This window comes from Hyperolius riggenbachi, chromosome 3 (assembly GCF_040937935.1).
Source record: "Hyperolius riggenbachi isolate aHypRig1 chromosome 3, aHypRig1.pri, whole genome shotgun sequence".
Lineage (NCBI taxonomy): Eukaryota > Metazoa > Chordata > Amphibia > Anura > Hyperoliidae > Hyperolius > Hyperolius riggenbachi.
In genome coordinates this window covers 307,008,935-307,031,261 of record NC_090648.1, presented here as the reverse complement: position 1 = coordinate 307,031,261, position 22,327 = coordinate 307,008,935, and the positions used below count along the sequence as shown (strand labels likewise).

Here is a 22,327-nt window from a genome sequence, read left to right as displayed (position 1 = left end):
TGACGTCATCCCGCCCCGTCGCCATGGAGACGGGGGAAGCCCTCCAGGAAATCCCGTTGTTTGAACGGGATTTCCTGATCGGAGATCGCCGAAGGCGATCGAAGAGGGCGGGGGGATGCCGCTGAGCAGCGGCTATCATGTAGCGAGCCCTGGGCTCGCTACATGATTAAAAAAAAAAAAAAAATGCCGCGCTCCCTCCTGGCGGATTTTTTCATACCGCCAGGAGGGTTAAGATGCAGGAGGAGGACTATATTTCAAAACTGACTAGAATTTATGTATTTCCGCCACTTGTTTAAAGTGAGCCTGAAGTAAGAGAAATACAGAGGCTACCATCTTCATTTCCTTATAAACAGTGCCAGAGACCTGGATGCTGTGCTTTTTGGCTTTAGTTGTTTTTGAGTCATGCACCTGTACAAAGCATGCAGCCAGTGGAGTCACACCAGAGTCAAAGAATCTGATTGCACGCTCATTCTATTCTGGGCCAGTGATTTAATAGAATTAGAGGAAGAGCACCAGCACAGAGATCAGGCAAATGGCAATGTCTATTAGCGAATGAAGATGGCAGCTTTTGTATTCCTCTCACTTCAAGTTCGCTTTAATGTCCACACTACTACAATGTAGACTGCAGCTACTTTTGTAACTGTTGGGCATAAAATCAATTCTTTATTTTTTATCTGGTAAACAAGTAAAAAGGATGCTAACCAGGCAATCCAAAAGTTAACATTCCCCAGTTTACCTGACTCTTATTTGGTACGTTGCAGGGCATGTTGGGTTGTCCTTTTTTGCTTCTGTACATTAGTTAAAGCGGATCCAAGATGATAAAACTAACTATAACAAGTAACTTGTCTATATATCTTATCTAAAGTTTAGATAGTTTACATAGCAAATCTAGCTGCAAACAGCTTGAACTGCAGTTTATGATTTTTTTATTCCTGTGATACAATGAGGGCAGCCAGGTGGGGAGGTTGAATAGGTGGGTGTTTGACTGGGGCGGTACTCCTATGAAACGGTAACGCAGGTGTCCTAAGGCGAGCTCAGGGAGGACAGAAACCTCCCGTGGAGCAGAAGCGCAAAAGCTTGCTTGATCTTGATTTTCAGTATGAATACAGACCGTGAAAGCGGGGCCTCTCGATCCTTCTGACTTTTTGGTTTTAAGCAGGTGGTGTCGGAAAAGTTATCACAGGGATAACTGGCTTGTGGCAGCCAAGCGTTCATTTTAAAGGGGGCTTAGATGCTTTCCTTGCGTCGAAAGACATCCATGGCTACAATTACTAGGTAATGCCTAATGATGTTGATCCAGGGATTTTATCTGATTGCCATCTGGAGTCAGGAAGGAAATTTTTTCCCTTTTGGCGCTAATTGGACCATGCCTTGTAAGGGTTTTTTCGCCTTCCTCTGGATCAACAGGGATATGTGAGGGAGCAGGCTGGTGTTGTACTTTGTTCTCTGGTTGAACTCGAAGGACGTATGTCTTTTTTCCACCAAAATAACTATGTAACTATGTTTTGTTTGTCACATTACACAAACAAGCTCATAGAATCTTCAGCCCTTAGCCTCCCCTCTGCCTCTGAAATATCTTGCTAGTAACCTCCTCCTCCTGCCCAGACTGAGCTCCCATAAGCACTTGCTACAGTGCAAAGGCTCTCTGGAAAAGCTGTGGGCGTGGCTTGTTTTGTTTTAATACTCTAAACTGAACAAAAAAAGTATTTGGCTTGAGGAATGCCCTATAAACTATGAAAGGAACACAATTATGCAGTGAAAAAGTTTATCTCGGATCCACTTTAAAGGGACTCTGCAACAACAATGTCATTGTGTTTTCTACCATCCTACAGGTTCCTAAACCTATTATAATGTGCTATGGCTTACTGCAGCACTTTCTACTATCACCATCTCTGTAATAAATCAGCTTATCTTTCCCCTGACGGACTTGTCGTCCTGTGTCTGGAAGGCTGCCAACTCTTCAGTGTGATCCGCTATGCCTGCCCCCTCTATGCACACTCCCCTGTGTGTGTTTGTTATTTACATTAGCCAGCTTTTCTCTGCTCTCTTATCTTTAACAAGCTGGATAAATCCTCTGTTCACATACTGATGAGTCACATACTGCAGAATTACAGACAACGGGGCAGAGCTGTCTGCAAGAAGAAACAAACAATAAGCTTGTAACTCTTCAGTGAGCTGCAGGGGGAAAGAAACACACAAATGATCTCTTGAGATTCAAAAGGAAGGCTGTATACAGCCTGCTTGTGTATGGATGTATTTTCTATGTGTGGACATACTGTACATCAACCTACTTCCTGTTTTGGTGGCCATTTTGTTTGTTTACAAACTTTTTAAAACGGTTTTGGACTACTTTTAATGCGGCGGGGAGCGGCGAAATTGTGACAGAGGGTAATAGGAGATGTCCCCTAACACACTGGTATGTTTACTTTTATGTGATTTTAACAATCTCTTTAAGCCTGAGGGGAAATAAAGAAGCAAAAAAAGACAATCCAGCATGCCCTGCAATTTCCTTTGTGCGGCAACGTACCAAATAGGAGTCAGGTAAACTGGGGAATGATAATTTATAAACAAGAAAAGTAATAGAGATTTTAACTTTTGGATTGCCTGGTTAGCATCCTTATTACTTGTTTACCAGATAAAAATAAAGAATTGATTTTTTATTTTATGCCCAACCGTTACACTTTAAAGTCTTAAAGAGAATCTGTATTGTTAAAATCGCACAAAAGTACACATACCAGTGCGTTAGGGGACATCTCCTATTACCCTCTGTCACAATTTCGCCGCTCCCCGCCGCATTAAAAGTAGTCAAAAACAGTTTTAAAAAGTTTGTTTATAAACAAACAAAATGGCCACCAAAACAGGAAGTAGGTTGATGTACAGTATGTCCACACATAGAAAATACATCCATACACAAGCAGGCTGTATACACCCTTCCTTTTGAATCTCAAGACATCATTTGTGTGCTTCTTTCCCCCTGCAGCTCTCACCCACTGAAGAGTTACAGGCTGATTGTTTCTTCCTGCAGACAGCTCTGCCCATGTCTGTAATTCCTCAGTATGTGACTCCTTTCACAACAGAGGATTTATCCAGCTTGTAAAAGATAAGAGAGCAGAGAAAAGCTGGCTAATGTAAATAACACACACACACACACTCACACAAGAGTGTGCATAGAGGGGCCTGGAGAGGGGAGTGCATAGCAGATCAACACTGAAGAGTTGGCAGCCTTCCAGACACAGGGCGACAAGTCCGACAGGGGAAAGATAAGCTGATTTATTACAGAGACGGTGAGAGTAGAAAGTGCTGCAGTAAGCCAGAGCACATTAGAATAGGTTTAGGAACTTGTAGGATGGTAGAAAACAGGATGACATTTTTGTTACAGAGTCTCTTTAAAGAGACTCTTTACAGATCCTCTAACTACTTGAGGAGTCTTTCTACCCCTTAAGGACCAGAGCCTTTTTTTCCCATTCCGACCACTGCAGCTGTCACAGTTTATTGCTCGTTCATACAACCTAGTATCTAAATGAATTTTCCCTCCTTTTCTTGTCACTAATACAGCTATCTTTTGGTGCTATTTGATTGCTGCTGCGATTTTTAGTTTTTATTATATTCATCAAAAAAAAAAAAAAAGACATGAATTTTGTCAAAAAAAAGTTTTTAACTCTGTGATAAAATTTGTCAAATAAAGTCAAATTTCTGTATACATTTGTCCAAATTTGTCTGATAAAAAAAAAAATAAAAAAATTCAGTGTATATTTATTGGTTTGGGTAAAAGTTATAGCGTTTACAAACTATGGTGCAAAAAGTGAATTTTCCCATTTTGAAGCATCTCCGACTTTTCTGAGCACCTGTCATGTTTCATGAGGTGCTAAAATTTCAGGGTAGTACAAATACCCCCCAAATGACCCCATTTTGAAAAGAAGACATCCCAAAGTATTCACTGAGAGGCATGGTTACTTCATAGAAGATTTTATTTTTTTGTCACAAATTAGCGGAAAATGACACTTTGAAACAAAAAAAAATAAAATAAAAAAAAAAAAAAAGTTTCCATTTCTGTTAACTTGTGACCAAAAAAAAAAAAAAAAAAAAAAGAAATCTGCCACGGACTCACCATGCCCCTCTCTGAATACCTTTAAATGTCTACTTTCCAAAATGGGGTCATTTCTGGGGTGTGTTTACTGCCCTGGCATTTTGGGGGTGCAAAATTGTAAGCACCCCTGTAAAGCCTAAAGGTGCTCATAGGACGTTGGGCCCCTTAGCGCACCTAGGCTGTACAAAAGGGGTCACATGTGGCATTGCCGTACTCAGTAGTAGTATAATGTGTTTTGGGGTGTATTTTTACATATACCCATGCTGGGTGGGAGAAATATCTCTGTAAATGGACAATTGTGTGTAAGAAAAACAAAAAATTGTCATTTACAGAGATATTTCTCCCACCCAGCATGGGTATGTGTAAAAATACACATTATACTACTTCTCCTGAGTACGGCGATACCACATATGACACTTTTTTGCAGCTTAGGTGCGCTAAAGGGCCCAACGTCCTATTCACAGGTCATTTTGAGGCGTTTGGTTTCTAGACTACTAACGGTTTTAGCCCCTAAAATGCTAGGACAGTATAGGAACCCCACAAGTGACCCCATTTTAGAAAGAAGACACCCCAAGGTATTCTGTTAGGAGTATGGTGAGTTCATAGAAGATTTTATTTTTTGTCACTAGTTATCGGAAATTGATTATTATTTTTTTTTTACAAACTGTAATTTTACACTAACTTGTGACAAAAAATAAAATCTTCTATGAACTCATCATACACCTAACGGAATACCTCGGAGTGTCTTCTTTCTAAAATGGGGCAGATTAGGGCCTGATCTGATGGATAGGAGTGCTAGGGGGGGGTGACAGGAGGTGATTGATGGGTGTCTCAAGGTGTGATTAGAGGAGGGAATATATGCAAGCAATGCACTGGCGAGTTGATCAGAGGGGGTCTGGGGGGGGCTATCTGAGGGTGTGGGTGGGTGATTGGTTGCCCGCAAGGGGCAGATTAGGGTCTGATCTGATGGGTAGCAGTGACAGGTGGAGATTGATGGGTGATAAGTGGGTGATTAGAGGGAAGAACAGATGTAAACAATGCACTTTGGTGGTGATATGACGGTGGGTCTGCGGGCGATCTGAGGGTGTGGGCAGTTGTTTGGGTGCCCGCAGGGGTCAGTTTAGGGTCTGATCTCTGATAGGTGGCAGTGACAGATGGTGACAGGGGGTGATTGACATGTGACCATTGGGTGATTATAGGGGAGGATAGATGTATACAGTACACGGGGGGGGGGTGTCTGGGGAGGATCTAAGGGGTGGGGGGGTTGATCAGGAGCCCCCAGGGGGCAGATTAGGACCTAATAAAAAAAATAGCGCTGACAGATAGTGACAGGGAGTTTATTGATGGGTGGGTGATTGGGTGCAAACTAGGGTCTGGGGGGTGGGCGTCTGAGGTGTGCTGTGGGCGATCAGAGGGCGGGGGGGGCAGATCAGTGTGTTTGGGTGCGACTTAGAGTGGTTGCAGCCTGCCCTGGTGGTCCCTCGATAACTGGGACCACCAGGGCACGAGGCAGCCTGTATAATACGCTTTGTATACATTACAGAGCGTATTATACGCTTGCATGGCGGCGATAGAGCGGGTAACATCCCGCCGGCGCTTACTACCGGCCGGATGATGTCGCGGGTGGGCGGAGCCTGTTGCCAGGGGCAGCGCGCGTCACCAGTGATGCGATCGCTGCCCCTACGAGCCGAAAGGAGCCACCCATCGGCTGTGGGCGGTCAGCAAGTGGTTAAGGTTCAGGTTGTCATAGGCCAGGCGACTTGGAGGGCGATCGACCATCTGATTTGATTATTATAATTGGAAGAAAAATCGGTGCCGCCAAGTGCATGCCCACTTGACAATGCAACCAATTTCAGGGAGCGGCGGTAATGGCGAGCAATATCAGGACGAGCGACAAACGCAACCAAACCACTGCTGCTCAGGGCCAGTGAGGCAACAGATGTGGCGTCACAAGGCCGATTCTGGATCAATTTCAGCATGCTGTGGTGTATGGCCAGCTGTCATATCTCTCATCAGATTTGATCAGAGAGAGATTTTTCTCTTGCTCGAATCTGCCCATCATCGCTAGATGTATGGCTACCTTTACCCATTTTTGCAACCAACCAATTCTAGTTGAGTTACTATACTTTAGCAAAATAATATTTTTGGAGGCGACTTGATAAAGCCATTCCATTAGTAAAAGGTTTCCTTTTTGTATACATTTAGGCTGACAAAAAAATGTTTTTAAAATAATTCCACATGAATAGCTGGCTCAACATAGCACCCTACACAACTTTTAGGACATTCCAGTGGCAGGAGTTCCCAGCAAAATGAATTGGGGGTTCTTAGGGGTCGCCTCCAAGCACTCTTGTTTCCATCCTCAGCCCAAAGTTAAACCACTTCATGATATGTAAGCACTATATAAATCCATTATATAGATTGTAGACAAGACAAGACAAATAACATTTATATCGCGCTTTTCTCCTGGCGGACTCAAAAGCGGCAGAGCAGCAGCCACTAGGGCGCACTCTATAGGCAGTCGCAGTGTTAGGGAGACTTGCCAAAGGTCTCCTACTGAATAGGTGCTGGCTTACTGAATAGGCAGAGCCGAGATTCGAACCCTGGTCTCCTGTGTCAGAGGCAGAGCCCTTAACCTATTTGGCCTATTTGGCAGTGGCCTCCTCCACCGCCATATGGAATCAGTAACTTGTCTGTTTTATTCATCCCTACATTGTCACATCACTATTCTGTGTACCATTGTTAAACGCTATAATGTCCCTGTGTAACATTGTAATGTTGTATTGTCTACCTCACCTATCTATTATGAAGTGCTGCATAATATTTAATAGAATCAATATAACCATGATACTGTATAATGAACTCTCTTTCTCGCTTCAACTAGTTACAACATATATTTCACATATGTTTTACAGAGTGAATTATTAGAAAAATTAATACTTTTTGGAAAGTAATCGCAGGACATATACCTTTATATCATCTACTTTTTTCTTCCTCTTCTGACTCTTCTTCAAGAAGTACTCCCCACTTTCTAGTTCTTTGTCAATCTAAAAACACAAGAGAGGGACTGTTAAAACTGACACAGGAAGAGGAATATGTCCAGCACTGCTGACTATGGGAGCCCCAAACCAGACTGTCCATGAAATTCAGACAGGACAGAGCCAGGCTGCAGAAATCCCTACGGCTCCAACCTAGAAAAATCCTGTTTGGAACAGTAAAATATATGGATAGCAACGTTAAAAGAAAAACATAATACAAGGTTAATACATCATTCACCTCCTTACAGAACAAAGTTAAAACAAGCTCAGAAAGATAAAATACACAAAGCTCAGTGCCTCAGAGTGATTACCACAGGAAAGGTACTGGTTTTACTTTAGCATCTAATCTTTATAGGCAGGCCATTTAACCACAGCTTACTCTGTGTAGCCTTCAATGAATGACAAACTATGCACTGCAAACCTAAAACAGAATTAAAAGCATACATGTACTTTTAGTATTTATCAATTTTCCAGATATTTTTTCCCTCTCCCCAAACATATTTAGCTGTAGGAAAATGTAACAAGAGGATTGTTTCAAGCTGCATGACTGCAGAAAATGTAAAGAAACTTGTTGCCGCAACTATGTCAGAAATTGTTATATTTGAACCCATGTCCAAGGAGTATTGATCGTGCACTACCACTTCAATTAAACATGCTAAAATTTAACATGAGCAAAATAGAACAAAAACGACTTCAACAAATCATTTGGAATTCTTGCTAAAATGTTCACAGACTAGCAAGCTGTTACATATGTTGCTAGATGTTTGACCTAGTATGACTAACATACCTAAAGCTTGGCACACACTTCAGAAATTTCAAATTTGAAACGCTTATTTCAGATAATTTCAGACTGCAAATTGAAATTAATGCAGACTGGGTTCACACTGTACTAGATGAAAAAAAACTGATGCGTTTTCTGTTTAAACAGTTTATAACAATGGCATACGTTTTTCCGTTCAGTTTTTGTACCACCACTCACTCTTTCCCATTGACGTAGCATTTGCATTCCACCTCTGCTGAGCAATGCGGGTATACATATACATACAGAGCCCCATCAGAAGCATCATGCTACAATTGACTTGCAATAATCCAATGGAAATCGTCCCTGAGCAGTAGGAAGGATTTTCATTGGTCCACCAGTCAGTGAACCAATAAGAATCCTCCCGCAGCAGGAACCGTAGCAAGCAGGCCATGAACTACCGATACACACTGCCTGGGTGGATACCGGTGCACACATTTTTGAGGCCACTGAAAATTCCTGGGAGCGCAAAAATGCAATCTTAACCACTTTACCCCCGCCCGTACGAATTTCTCCGTCCCTTTTTCCATCCTTTAACCCCCAGGGACGGAGAAATCCGTACTTTCCGCGTTCGACGCTGTCCGCGCACCCGCTCGTAAACACGCCGCCGCCCGCTCGCCCGGAGATCAATGAACGGGAAAATCTATTCCCGTTCGTTGATCTAAGCCCCACAATGATCCGTTGCTCTCCTATGGGCAGCGCGATCATTGTAAGAAAAAACTCACGTGTCCAGCCTCCTTATACTTCCGCATTAAAGCAAAAAGTTACTGTGGCCATCTTGTGGCCAAATAGTAGACTACACCCTACACATTTTTCACATACAAATAAATGATTTTTACACAAAAAATTAACTCATTACCTCCCACACTCCCCATTTTTTTTTTTTGTAATTAAAAAAAATTTCAAAAATTTACAATTAAAAAAAAATACATAAATAGTTACCTTAGGGACTGAACTTTTTAAATATTTATGTCAAGAGGGTGTAACACTTACTTTATAAACTATGGGCTTGTAATTAGGGATGGACGCAAAACTGAAAAAAATGCACCTTTATTTCCAAATAAAATATTGGCGCCAAACATTGTGATAGGGACATAATTTAAATTGTTTTATAACCGGGACAAAAGGGCAAATAAATTTCATGGGTTTTAATTACAGTAGCATGCATTATTTAAAAAATATAATGGCCGAAAACTGAAAAATAATTATTTTTTTCCCCACATTTTTCCTATTTTCCCATTAAAACACATTTAGAAAAAAATAATTCTTGACATAATGTCCCACCTAAAGAAAGCCTAATTGGTGGCGGAAAAAACAAGATATAGTTCATTTCATTGCGATAAGTAATGATAAAGTTATAGACGAATGAATGGAAGGAGCGCTGAAAGGTAAAAATTGCTCTGGTGCTCAGGGAGTAAAACCCCTCAGTGGTGAAGTGGTTAATATCGATAAGGGGTCTAAATGTGATGATTTTACGCCATTTTTTTATTGTATATTGGAGATACCGGTTTATAAAGTCTTTACTATATTAAAACATTTTCCAGAGCCTGTTTTCAAGTGAAGGGATTCATAAAGCACTTGTCCCACCTGTTCATTTGAGGTGGTGAGAATCTGGTGAGCTCCTGGGATAAGAGGGGTGTGGTACACTGAATGAGAGAATGGATTTGAGCACTGGCAGTGTGGCGGAGTGCGTATATGAGACAAAGTGTACCTGAGCTGAAGCTCGGGTACACAAAACCAGATACTTACCTAAAGAGAGGGAAGCCTCAGGATCCTATTGAGGCTTCCCTCTCTATTCTGCTGTCCCCCGTTGCTAAGCGCAGCCCCCCGGAAGATTAGCAACAATGCATTGTCACTTATCAGATCGGGGCTGCGCAGCTCCTCTTTCATGTACATGGGGCACACAATAGCCCTCTGAGCTCGCCCCGCACATGCGCAGTAAGTCGGAGCCACGGGCTCTGTTCTACAGTGCATGAGCGGGTGGGCTCACAAGGCTACAGAGCGGCCATTAATGCAGAAGTAAAGCTGCGCGACCCCGATTTGGAGTGGTGCCGCGCTCTGCAATGGGAGGCTGCAGACAAGAGAGGGAAGCCTCAATAGGATCCGGAGGCTTCCCTCACTGCAGGGTAAGAAATTCTTTTGAACCAGATCTTGGGCTCAGGTTCACTTTAAGCAGTACTGTATTTTACCATGTCTAGTATATTTTGTATACTAAGTAATGTTATCTTTCCCAGATCATCTCAGGACAGCACCCATGAGAGTATAAACAAGGCTAATCGATTAGGGAGGGACAATTGCAACACTCTGCACCAAAATATTAAAAAAAAAAATTGGTATTAGTTAACATACAAAAAACATATCCTGCTTCTTCAGTGGGCAGCCTTGTACCTGTACAGTAGTGGTTGCCGGCCTCTCTGCACAGGTTGAAACCGCTCTTGTCAAATGGGTATTCACTGTTCCTAGTAACTGCTTCCCATGTAACTTGTAAGCTAGAGAAATTACCACCGGGTAGACCTATTGTGGCAGGAAATAACAGCTTAACCGAAAACAAGTAGATATATCGATTTCTTTCTTAGACCATTTGTGGAAAGTCTTCCATCGTATTTGAGGGACACAATGGATCTACTCAATAAGCTACATGATATCAAAATTACAGCTGACACTTGGCTGGCATCATTGGATGTGGAATCCCTATATAATAATATTTAACACAATTTAGGGATTAGTGCAGTTGATTATTTCTTGAAGTCTCGGAGTATAAACGTCAGGGAGCACCCAATATTTCTTTTGGATCTTTTGAGATATATACTTACACACAACTACTTTCTTTTCCAGAATCAGTTTTTTCTACAGGAAAGGGGTTGTGCTATGGGGACGGCGTGTGCCCCCTCATATGCCAACCTATTTCTAGGCTGGTGGGAGGATGTGATCGTCTTCGGTGAGGATCTGGCGGTGTATGCATCACACATTCTATTCTGGGGCCGTTTCATAGATGACGTGTTCATCTTGTGGGACGGCCCCAGGGATATGTTCCTGGACTTTGTGGGGGAATTGAACAAAAAACACATAGGTATGTTCTTCACCCATGAAATTAGCTCCACATCTATCGACTTCCTGGATGTACATATTGTAAAGAACAATAGTGGGGGCCTTGATACGAGCATCTTCCGTAAATCTACATCGACGAATTCTTTGCTGGCATGGGAGAGTCATCATCCAGACCCTCTAAAATGAGGGATTCCGAAGGGTCAGTTCCGCCATGCACGGAGAAATTGTTCTGACCCTACAGCATTTGATAAAGAATGCAAGAACCTGCATAAAAGATTCAGTGATCGGGGCTATGCCCAAAAAGTCTTAATAGATGCAGAATTGAAAGCAAGGTCCATTGAGAGAACAGAGCTATTGCGTCCAAAGGAGAAATCAGAACCGAACTCGGATGTGATGAGGATTATTAGTACCTATACAAAGCAGTCACCAATCATTAAGAAGATTATTGGCACCCACTGGCCCATACTTCAATTGGATAGAGATGTGAGAAAGTTTATCCCTCCTAGACCACAAATTACATATAGGAGAGGGAGAAATTTGGGTGATGCCCTAGTACATTCGTTTTTACCGGCAAAACCTATAAATCAAGCAGAGAAATTGAAGAAAAAGACTTGGCTAGACCATAGACTTAATGGAATGCATAGATGTGGCAAGTGTAAAACCTGCCCCCAAGTTCTGAAATGTAGTAATTTTACTGCACCATAGAATGGTCGGAAATTTGACCTATTTGACTTCTATAACTGACTCAGAGGGGGTAATCTATGCAATCCAATGCTCATGTCCCCTAATGTACATCGGAGAAACTACAAGGGCAGTAAAGACAAGGATCGTTGAACACCTTGGGGACATAAAGCACAAGCGAAATACTTCTGTGGCCCGCCACTTTAATGAGAAACATGGGGGTTATACTGATACATTTAAATATTGGGTGATTCAGCAATGGCATTTGGGACCCCGTGGGGGTAACCTGGATCAAAAGTTAAGACAACTGGAATCCAGATGGATATACAGACTGGGCACTCTGAGCCCGGATGGCCTCAATGAAGGTTTTACTTTTTTGCCCTTTTTATGAATCATGTTATAGGTAACTCAGTACTTCCTCCCCACGTGTTGTATACTCACCCTTTTGAGTCGGTATATATGATTGGTTAATTTTCAGACTCCACCCTGGTCTCCAAGCACATTATATCCTCTTTTTTTCCATACTCCTCCCTGTTGGGTCTCTTCTGATCCCTTATATGCGGGTCCCAGTCTCATGCTTCTTTATATCTAGTGTCCCCTTTAAGGTTTCCAATATCTATCTACCTAACTGTATCAGCACATTTCTGATATGTTGGCTAGGTATTTTAGCTGTATAGTGGACTCTGATAGTTTATTTACATGTTTGTTCCCCTTTATTCCACCCCTCCCCCCTGCCACCCCCTTTTCCATCCATGATGTGCGGTAAATGTGGGATGCTAAGAGGCAATGTTTATATACTAGTGGCGTTGCCATGGCTATATCCCCCGCATAGCGCGACTGTAACTTATTAGGCAGCGCATTAGGGAGTCTAAAATTACGCTGGGTCTCCGTGCATGGTTAGGTTTGTTGGTGAGAGGTTACTATGGCAACATCCGTCTGGCCTATCATAGCCTGGATGTGCAGCATAGAGTCCATAGACGAAGGTATGTGACGTGTGCGCTCCACGGCGCACTATGCGGAAGCACTCTGACGCTGGCCTCCACTGATGTGCTGCACTGATTGGTCAGAGTGCGGTGACTTGGAGGAGATCCTGGCAACCAATCAGAGGGCTCCTTTTACGAAACTTGGCGTCATTCGCCGCGTATGGATGCGGCCTAACTAGAAGCGCCCCTCTGATGCGATCCACGTATATGATGAGAGGAGAGGTATACATATATCATTTTTGGGGAATGGCGACAGACTATAAGGGGTCCATTCACTTTACATTATACTATACATGCTAAATTCCTATTGGTGCATTCAATGGTTAAAATGGCCGAGAACCAATGGAGTGCTGGCCCTTTTGGAGGGAGTGACCGAAGGGAGTGTCAGGGGGAGGTGGCTTCTAACCCCAACCCCTTGGAGGGTATAAAAGCTGAAGCCAGCCGCCATAATCGTTTGGCTGTTACAATGACATAAGCCTATAGGCATTTATACTTGTTTTACAATGTACTATCGCACCTTATCACTATTTGCACGGTCTTAGCACTTTTCCCTTGAAAAAGCTTCAGTTAAAGTGTAACATGTCGGGTTGTTTGGTGGGGGTTGTGTGATTTTATATTTAAATAGTAATGCTATAGAGCCTAGGATAATTTAGGTTGTCCATTTACTGCCGACAGAGCAGCCCTAGCAATTACTTGCAAGTGTAATTTAGTCATGTATTTTCAGCCAGCACCTTGCTTTTAGTTTTTAGACTTCTAATAAAAGTTAAGTTTTAAGGTTCAGTATAGAGAGATATTTTGTTGGTAATGCTAGAGAAATTGTCTGATGTATCCAGAGGCTTATGAAGTTTAATTGGCTCTAGACTTTCCAGAAAATAAGAATTAGGAGGAAGCTCAATCTACTCTAGACAGATGTAATGTTCAGGAATCAAATTACAAAATCTGCCATCCAGATAGTGAGAACATTCATCCTTTTGATCTCTAGATTGGTACAGAAGGAAGGAAGAGACATTTCTTGAGATCTGAGGATTCATTTAGAACAGAACTTGAGAAGAATGATTGATCCCTAAGGAAGTATGTCTTCCATTGTAAGGCAGAAAGTTCTTTACTAGAGAGAGCCTGCAATCCTCTCGCTATTCTGGGATACATGATGGCTACAAAGCCTCTGTTAAAACCTGAAAAACAATATTCAGATACCAAGGAGTTGTAAAGTATATCTGAAAAACACAGATCTATGTCCCAGCTAATTTTCCACTGTCTTATACAATGGTTGCAGGGATCTGCAACCCACTCATGTCGGTATAGTTGCATATAGATGCAACTTACCATTTAACGATACTACACCATTGGGCTCCTGGTTTCTCTGTTTACCTAGGTATTCTTGAGTGCACAGTCACTACAAGGATCACCAAAACATGAATGCAGATATGCCACTGCAGGAACTTTAATAGCCTGAAACGCAGAGGACAATTCTGATCTCAATGTAGAAAGTCTTAAAGCGGATCCGAGATGAAAAACTAAATATAACAAGTGACTTGTCTATATATCTTATCTAAAGTTTAGATAGTTTACACAGCAAATCTATCTTCAAACAGCTTCAACAGTATATTAATATTTTTTCCTGTGATACAATGGGAGCAGACATGTTTTCTGCTTGTCACTATTACACAATCACACACACAGGCAAGCTTATCTGTATCTAGGCATGCTAATCTGCATATTCTGTGAAAACTCCACTCTTATCTCCTCCATTACACAGGCAACTGATCTGTATCTGCACTGCAGCTCTCAGATTGTGAAAACTCTGCCTCTGAAATCTATAGCTAGTAACACCTTTTTCACCTGCCCAGACTGAAATCCCACAATCCCTTGCAAGCGCCAAGGCACTCTGGAGAAGCTGTGGGTGTGGCTTGTTTAGTTTATAGGAAATTAGGGTATTAAAACAAAAAACAAGTATTTGGCTTGAGGAATGCCCTATAAACTATATGTAAGGAACACAATTATGCAAGGAGTAAAAGTTCATCTCGGATCCACTTTAACAGTGTTGGAGACTCCTCCCTGATTGTCTGTTCCTTGCACAATTAAGCCATGGTTATATAGGGAAAATGCCATGCAGTCCCCGCTCAGATCCCCTCTGACCTGAAGCATAACAGGAGAACATCCACTGGCTGCTGCCCCTGCCATCTGACATAGATAGCAATCTCCAGCCCCAGGGATCCTACTCCTGAATGGACAGTAAACAGAGTGTGGGATTGCAGCACATATATACCTTGTGGCTAATTTGAATATTTTATTCTACTTCCTGTCCAGAGTGGGGTGGACAGGATATCGCTCTTGTGTGCTGTCCTGAGATGACCTGGGGAAAAAAATTATATTGACTGTGTAAGCAATATGTACACAACAGAACTGTTCATACCATTCTACTGCAACTACTGCCGCTGTATCTGCTTTATGTTGCTTTAATGAACCCAACCTTAGAATGTTTGGATTAGAATTGCAGTGTAAAATGACCATACCTTGCTATCTGGCTGTGGAGGTGGGAATGGTGTATATTCTTTCTTGACTTTTTTGTTCTTCGGTTCTTTCCTCTTGCTCACATTTTTGTGTTTAAATTTGGGTAGGAATCTGTCCCAGCTCTTTGTTCTCAGATCCGGGTCTTTAGCCAACTCTCGTTTAATCATTAAAGCCTGTGGATAACAAACAGAAATAAAACAATCAAACTCACACAACAGTAATTCTACATCTTGCTAGAGATTATTATATTGGTTAAAAAAAAACACTGTCAAAATATCCTCATTTAAAGGTTATAGCATGATTTATCTTAAGGATTGTCTTAAACATAAAAGCTGAATATTTCATTCAGATTTTTACAGTAGGTTATTTACTAAATCATACACCGTGCACAGACAGCAGAAATCTACCATGTTTCCCCAAAAATAAGCCCTACCCTGAAAATAAGCCCTAGCTGCAATTTTCGGCATGCTCAAAATATAAGCCCTACCTATCGCCTAGGATGTTGGGGTGGCACGTACGGTACCTGCTCCGTGCGCTGGCTGCACTGTGTGTGACAGACTCTTGTGCCTGTGACGTCGAACGGGGACTATACCAGCCTAACAGAGCTCACCCTACCGTTATGCGCGGCTTTTCACAGCGCGATGGCTATGCAACCCCCCACAGTGCAATCCAGAGGAGGGAGAGGAGGCCAGAAAAGCGAGGACACAGCAGTGCAGTGCAAATTGGGCACTGGTCCTGTCATCCCTGCATACAGCAAGGTTATCAGCTGTGTGCAGGAGTGACAGGGCAGGTGCCTGATCAGTACCGTACATTACCGTGCGTGCCATCTAATAGTATGTCTGTGTGGAAGCTCATACAAGAGGCATCATTATATCCTACCTGCTCTTCATTCTACATGGTGATTATACAAATTATAAGACATCCCCTGAAAATAAGCCCTAGCACATCTTTTGTAGCAAAAATATAATATATAACACACTGTCTAATTTGCGGGGGATGATGAAAATGAGGTGAAAAAGGATATGAAGCTAGCATATTTACTTTAAAACAATGCATGTTTTGCTGCAATTCTCATTGAAGTGAATGAGAATGTGTTTTTCAAAAGTGGAGTGGATCAGCCCTTATACTTTTAACCAATAAAAGTAAATTTGGTAATATACAGACAAATCCTGATCATTACAAATTTAACTATACATCCAATAGTGTTTGGTAGCCTTAAAACGGAACCTGGAGCGAGTGTTATATGGAGTCTTATTTATTTCCTCAAACAATACCAGTTGCCTGGCAGTCCTGCTGTTCTCTGGCTGCAGTAGTGTCTGATTCACACCTGAAACAAGCATGCAGCTAATCTTGTCAGATTTTTGGCAGACACATCTGATCTGCAGGCTTGCTCTGGGTCTGTGGCTAAAAGTATTATGCTGGGAATACACGGCTCGATTCTGAACCATTTAGATTGCTCGATAGATAATTTCCGACATGTCCATTCTTCGGCCCGATTGTTTTGCCACTCGATTCCGCATTGAAGACAATGCAAAACGATAAGAAAAAGGAGTGGAAGATAAGAGAATCGTATGTGGAATAGAGCGGGGAATCGGTCAAGCGGCAAAAATCGAGCCGTGTACGCCCAGCATTAGAGACATGATCAGCAGGATATTTTTTAACAGGAAATAAATATGGCAGCCTCCATATACCTCTCGCTTCAGATTCCCTTTATGACAGAAGCCCTCCAAAAAGGTTGCTTCGTGTAGAGAATGGTTTTCAGCATTAAAAAACCAAACACTATTTCAATGACCAACCACAAACTAATTTTTTTCTTAGATGCGGCTCATCAGAGGTAAACAAACAACAAAAAAAGATAAATCGATTACTTTACTTTAATGTTGTATATCGGATGGATATTCTTCATTGTGTCCAGAACAACTTTCCTCACCTATGAATAAAGTTAAATGAATAACAACAAAAAAAAAAAAAAAATTAGAAAGCTACCTTCAGTGTATTTGTGCAATCAATATTTTTTAATTTGTTAGTATGTGCTTCATTAAGTTATGTTTACATTACCCATGAGGGTCCTTTTACAATTACCACGTTGCGCCGCAGTATTCCCCCCTCCCCCCCCAGCTCGTCGCAGTGGCCACTACAATTAATGGAACGTGTTACTTTCACGTTAATCCCGCAAGTAGCACATACATTTTTTTTTCTCTTGAGTTGCACCGCAGCTATAACAGGCGTTGCTCTGGTTGTTTCAGATCACACCACGTTGCTGCACCTAGTGTATAAGGACCCTAAAGCTAGGTTCACAATGGTCATTTTGGTCAATGGTCATGCAGATTTATTCTGCAACCCAACTGAGCACTGAACTAGCCATAAAGCTTTATTGCACCTTTTTACATCAGATTCCAGGCAGAGAATATGCATCAACTGTTTTAAGAATCATCATAAATATCTTTATTTCAAGTAATTACTTTTGTTTTTCCTCAGGCTAGGAACACACTAGGCAGAAACAATAGCACTGCAGAAAATGCTAGCTTTTTAGCCGTTAATGAAAGTATATGGGCCGCATGTAAAAACCACATAGTGCGTTTTACATTGTGCATTTTGAAAAATGCACAATTTTCAGAAAAACACATGTAAATGCACATAGAGAAAAAAAAAAAGAGCAAACTCACCAAAAATGCATGAAAAATGTAAAAAAAAAACAAAATGCAACAAACATATACAAAAACACCCCAAAAGATAAAAAGACTTTCTGCACTGCCTAGTGTGCTCTCAGCCGCAGAGGTTTGCTTTATTAAATAAAAAAGCCATTGTTTACTCTGCAAATACAGCTCAACACCACCTGCTAATTATGTAAAAATAATCAATTAGTTTTGCAGCGAAGTGAAAGTTGAGTGTGAACCCTTCTAGTAACTTTTTCCTATCAGTTTTATTTTTGTGTTTAAAGCAAATCTGAAGTGAATTTAAATAAGAAAAACAGAAACCTATGGAGAGGGAAAGCTCTGGATCCTACAGAGCCTTCCCGTTGCTCTCACAGTCCTTTTGTTCCAGCACTGTCACCCTTGTTCAAATCTGCCATAACGGGAGGCTTCAGGAGCCCGAGTGCTCCCGAAAGACAGGTGGCTCCATACTGCGCATGCGCTAGAGTGCACGTATGCCTCTGCAGTATGGAGCAGCCTGTCGCCCAAAGCATCACAGAGCAGTCTAACGGGGATGCCGGTGCTGGAATGAGGGGACCGTGACAGAAATGGGAAGGCTCTACAGGACCCAGAGCCTTCCCTCTCCATATGAGAGTATCTGATTTTTTTAAAATTCACTTCAGCTTTGCTTTAATGTTTTAGACCAGATATGAACATTAGTTTTACACCACTTTAAAGGACTATCTGCATTTCTTTTTCAACATCTGACAAAGCACTGATCTCATTAAAAACACAAATACCAAGAGAAACAAACCGTGTCAAGATTAAAAATCCACTCCATAATCTAAACGTAGATTTTAATAATTCGCTAACTATAAGGACAACAAAACTGCAAAGTACAAGTGTAAATAACACAGGCCACATCAATCTAGGAGTCAGAGACCTCTATGGCCTATATGTTATATACAGTATGTTATGCTCGGGTTAACCACCCTGGTGTTCAATTTCCCAGGATTTCCGTGCAAAAAGTGTTTCAATTAATTTCCAATAATCTTCAACCATTTTTTTTTGCAATAAATTTTTTTTTTTTTTTTTTTTTTTTTATTGAATGCAATATTGTATTGAATTCAATAATAAAAAAAAAATGTTTGCTGCAAGATGTTGATGACGCTGTGTGACCCTGGTGTCATCAACGCCGATCGGTGGAACACATGTCATCGCCGAGGGAGAAGCAAAATCCGCCAAGGGACATGGAAGAAGGCACTGGGTAAGCAATCAGAGGTACACGACGAGGGATCAGCACGCCAATGGTGAGTATAAGACCCAGATGTGTAGCCAGGTACAGTGGGTTGCAAAAGTATTCGGCCCCTTGAAGTTTTCCACATTTTGTCATATTACTGCCACAAACCTGAATCATTTTTATTGGAATTCCACGTAAAAGACCAATACAAAGTGTTGTACACATGAGAAGTGGAACGAAAATCATACATGATTCCAAACATTTTTACAAATAAATAACTGCAAAGTGGTGTGTGCATAATTATTCAGCCCCCTTTTATCTGAGTGCAGTCAGTTGCCTATAGACATTGCCTGATGAGTGCTAATGACTAAATAGAGTGCACCTGTGTGTAATCTAATGTCAGTACAAATACAGCTGCTCTGTGAGGGCCTCAAAGGTTGTCTAAGAGAATCTTGGGAGTAACAACACCGTGAAGTCCAAAGAACACACCAGACAGGTCAGGGATAATGTTATTGAGAAATTTAAAGCAGGCTTAGGCTACAAAAAGATTTCCAAAGCCTTGAACATCCCACGGAGCACTATTCAAGCGATCATTCAGAAATAGGAGTATGGCACAACTGTAAATATACCAAGACAAGGCCGTGTACCTAAACTCACAGGCTGAACAAGGGTAGCGCTGATCAGAAATGGAGTCAAGAGGCCCATGGTGACTCTGGACGAGCTGCAGAGATCTACAGCTCAGGTGGGAGACTCTGTCCATAGGACAACTATTAGTCATGCACTGCACAAAGTTGGCCTTTATGGAAGAGTGGCAAGAAGAAAGGCATTAGTAACAGAAAGCATAAGAAGTCCTGTTTGCAGTTTGCCACAAGTCATGTGCAGGACACAGCAACCATGTGGAAGAAGGTGCTCTGGTAAGATGAGACCAAAATTGAACTTTTTGGCCAAAATGCAAAACGCTATGTGTGGCAGAAAACTAACACTGCACATCACTCTGAACACACCATTCCCACTGTCAAATATGGTGGTGGCTGCATCATGCTCGGGGGGTGCATCTCTTCAGCAGGGACAAGGAAGCTGGTCAGAGTTGATGGGAAGATGGATGGAGCCAAATACAGGGCAAACTTGGAAGAAAACCTCTTGGAGACTGCAAAAGACTTGAGACTGGGGCGGAGGTTCACCTTCCAGCAGGACAATGACCCTAAACAAAGCCAGGGCAACAATGGAATGGTTTAAAACAAAACATATCTATGTGTTAGAATGGCCCAGTTAAAGTCCAGATCTAAATCCAATCGAGAATCCGTGGCAAGATCTGAAAACTGCTGTTCACAAACGCTGTCCATCTAATCTGACTGAGCTGGAGCTGTTTTGCAAAGAAGAATGGGCAAGGATTTCAGTCTCTAGATGTGCAAAACTGGTAGAGACATACCCTAAAAGACTGGCAGCTGTAATTGCAGCAAAAGGTGGTTCTACAAAGTATTGACTCAGGGGGCCGAATAATTACGCACACCCCACTTTGCAGTTATTTGAAAAAAATGTTTGGGATGATGTATGATTTTCGATCCACTTCTCACATGTACATCACTTTGTATTGGTCTTTCACGTGGAATTCCAATAAAATTGATGCACGTTTGTGGCAGGTCTACTCACCCGAGGGCTCTCTCCAGCGGCGGCAGCAGCAGCACTTCCTCCTCCATTGCCGAAGTCTCGTTCTCTGTGTAGTTACAGTACGAGGCTTGGTGACGTCACCAAGCCTAGTACTGTAACTACACAGACCGGGACTTCGGCGATGGAAGTGGAAATGCTGCTGCTGCCGCCGCTGGAGAGAGCCCTCGGGCGAGTAGACCTCAAAGGGCTTCAGATCGTGGGTGTTTGAAGAAGAGTGGATCCGGAGGGAGAGGAGATGGTGGGAGGGAGAGAGGCCACCCACAGCCCGCCCGCATAGAAGGGGACTCCCCCACAGAGGGGGGAGTCCGCGCCCGGCCACCAGCCCGTACAGAAGGTGACCCCCCCCCCCCCCCTGCCCACTGCATAGAGGGGGAGCCCCCGCCCGGCCACCAGCCAGCACAGAAAGGGGACAACTCCCATACAGAAAGGGACCCCCCCCCGCCCACCGCATAGAAGGGGGGAGCCCCCGCCAGCCCAGCAGAACTCTGCCCCACTGATCCGCTGCCCAGGGATTCCCCAGGGTGGCTGGATGCTAGTTCTGCACGCTGGGGGTAGCACAGATCGCTACCCGCAGCGTGTTTCAAATGTGTTTTTGAAAATTATGCAGCAAGTTGTGCGTTTTCAAAAACACACATTGTAAAACGCACATGTATGCCTTTTTACATGCGGCCCATAGACTATGCTAGTGTTTCTGCCTAGTGAGCCGCTAGCCCCAGGCAGATATCTGAAAGCGGCTACATTATGCTGAAGGGTCATCTTACCTTCTGACTCCTAGTTTGTTGTGGTTTATGTTATTTACACTTGCACTTTTGTAGTACTTACAGTTTTTAGTGAATCATCCAAAGCCAAGTTTTACAATATTTAACTAGCTGCATATTTAAGGCTTTTAGTCATATTGACACAGTATTAACTTATCAAAAACAAGACAACAAGTAAGCCAACCAAAAGAAAAACATGTTTACCTCTTTAAGGCCACCAAATGGACCCAGAGCAGAAACGGTATTACCTTGGACCATTATATAACAGTTAGTAAGAAGCTCCAAAGCCTAAACAAAAGTACAAAAATCCTTGTAAAAATGGTTTTCTTGTATTCATTGAAATTATTTAAAAAAATAAAAATAAATAAATAAATAAATAAAAAACAACACACACACACACACACACCTTTAAAGTTGATCCTTTAGGTCCTAGAAGTCGCTGTCTTCTTTTGATAAACCTTTCCCTGTTTCGAACCAATGTGCCTATTTTAATAATGTCACAAGCCATGTCATCTTGGAGAATCCTTACAGCCTGAAGTGAAGGAAGTTGAAGTAACAATTATAAACTACTGCCTTTTCTTGTATAAGCAACAAAACAAAAAAAAAAAAAAAAACACAACACTTTTCTGTATAAATAGTACCAGAGAACAAAATACATTAAGCAACTGCATACATCAGACAAATGGCACCAGCATATCCCAAAGCACTTTGCAGAATATCCTAACTCCTCACATCTCTCACTATTCCTCAAAGGAGCTAATGAACTTTCCTACCACATCCAAAGCCTATTTAGGGGAAACCCAATTGTCCTTCCAGTATTTGGGATGCAAAAGAACACTCCTACAAAGAAAAAAACCCCACCATACTCCATGAGCAGATCCATG

The 22,327-nt window shown here is 42.2% G+C and overlaps 1 protein-coding gene across 1 annotated transcript in view; it reads right to left on the bottom strand.

The window, feature by feature from the left end:
- The window catches only part of KRR1 (KRR1 small subunit processome component homolog), a 37,895-nt gene that overhangs the window by 9,215 nt on the left and 6,353 nt on the right, over positions 1-22,327 (bottom strand). The window contains exons 4-8 of the mRNA XM_068276652.1: positions 21,850-21,975; positions 21,648-21,731; positions 17,018-17,074; positions 15,147-15,317; positions 7,054-7,131 (exon numbers count right to left, since the gene is read on the bottom strand). Of these exons, the coding sequence (XP_068132753.1) occupies positions 7,054-7,131; positions 15,147-15,317; positions 17,018-17,074; positions 21,648-21,731; positions 21,850-21,975 (516 nt within the window). The remainder of the gene's footprint in view (positions 1-7,053; positions 7,132-15,146; positions 15,318-17,017; positions 17,075-21,647; positions 21,732-21,849; positions 21,976-22,327) is intronic.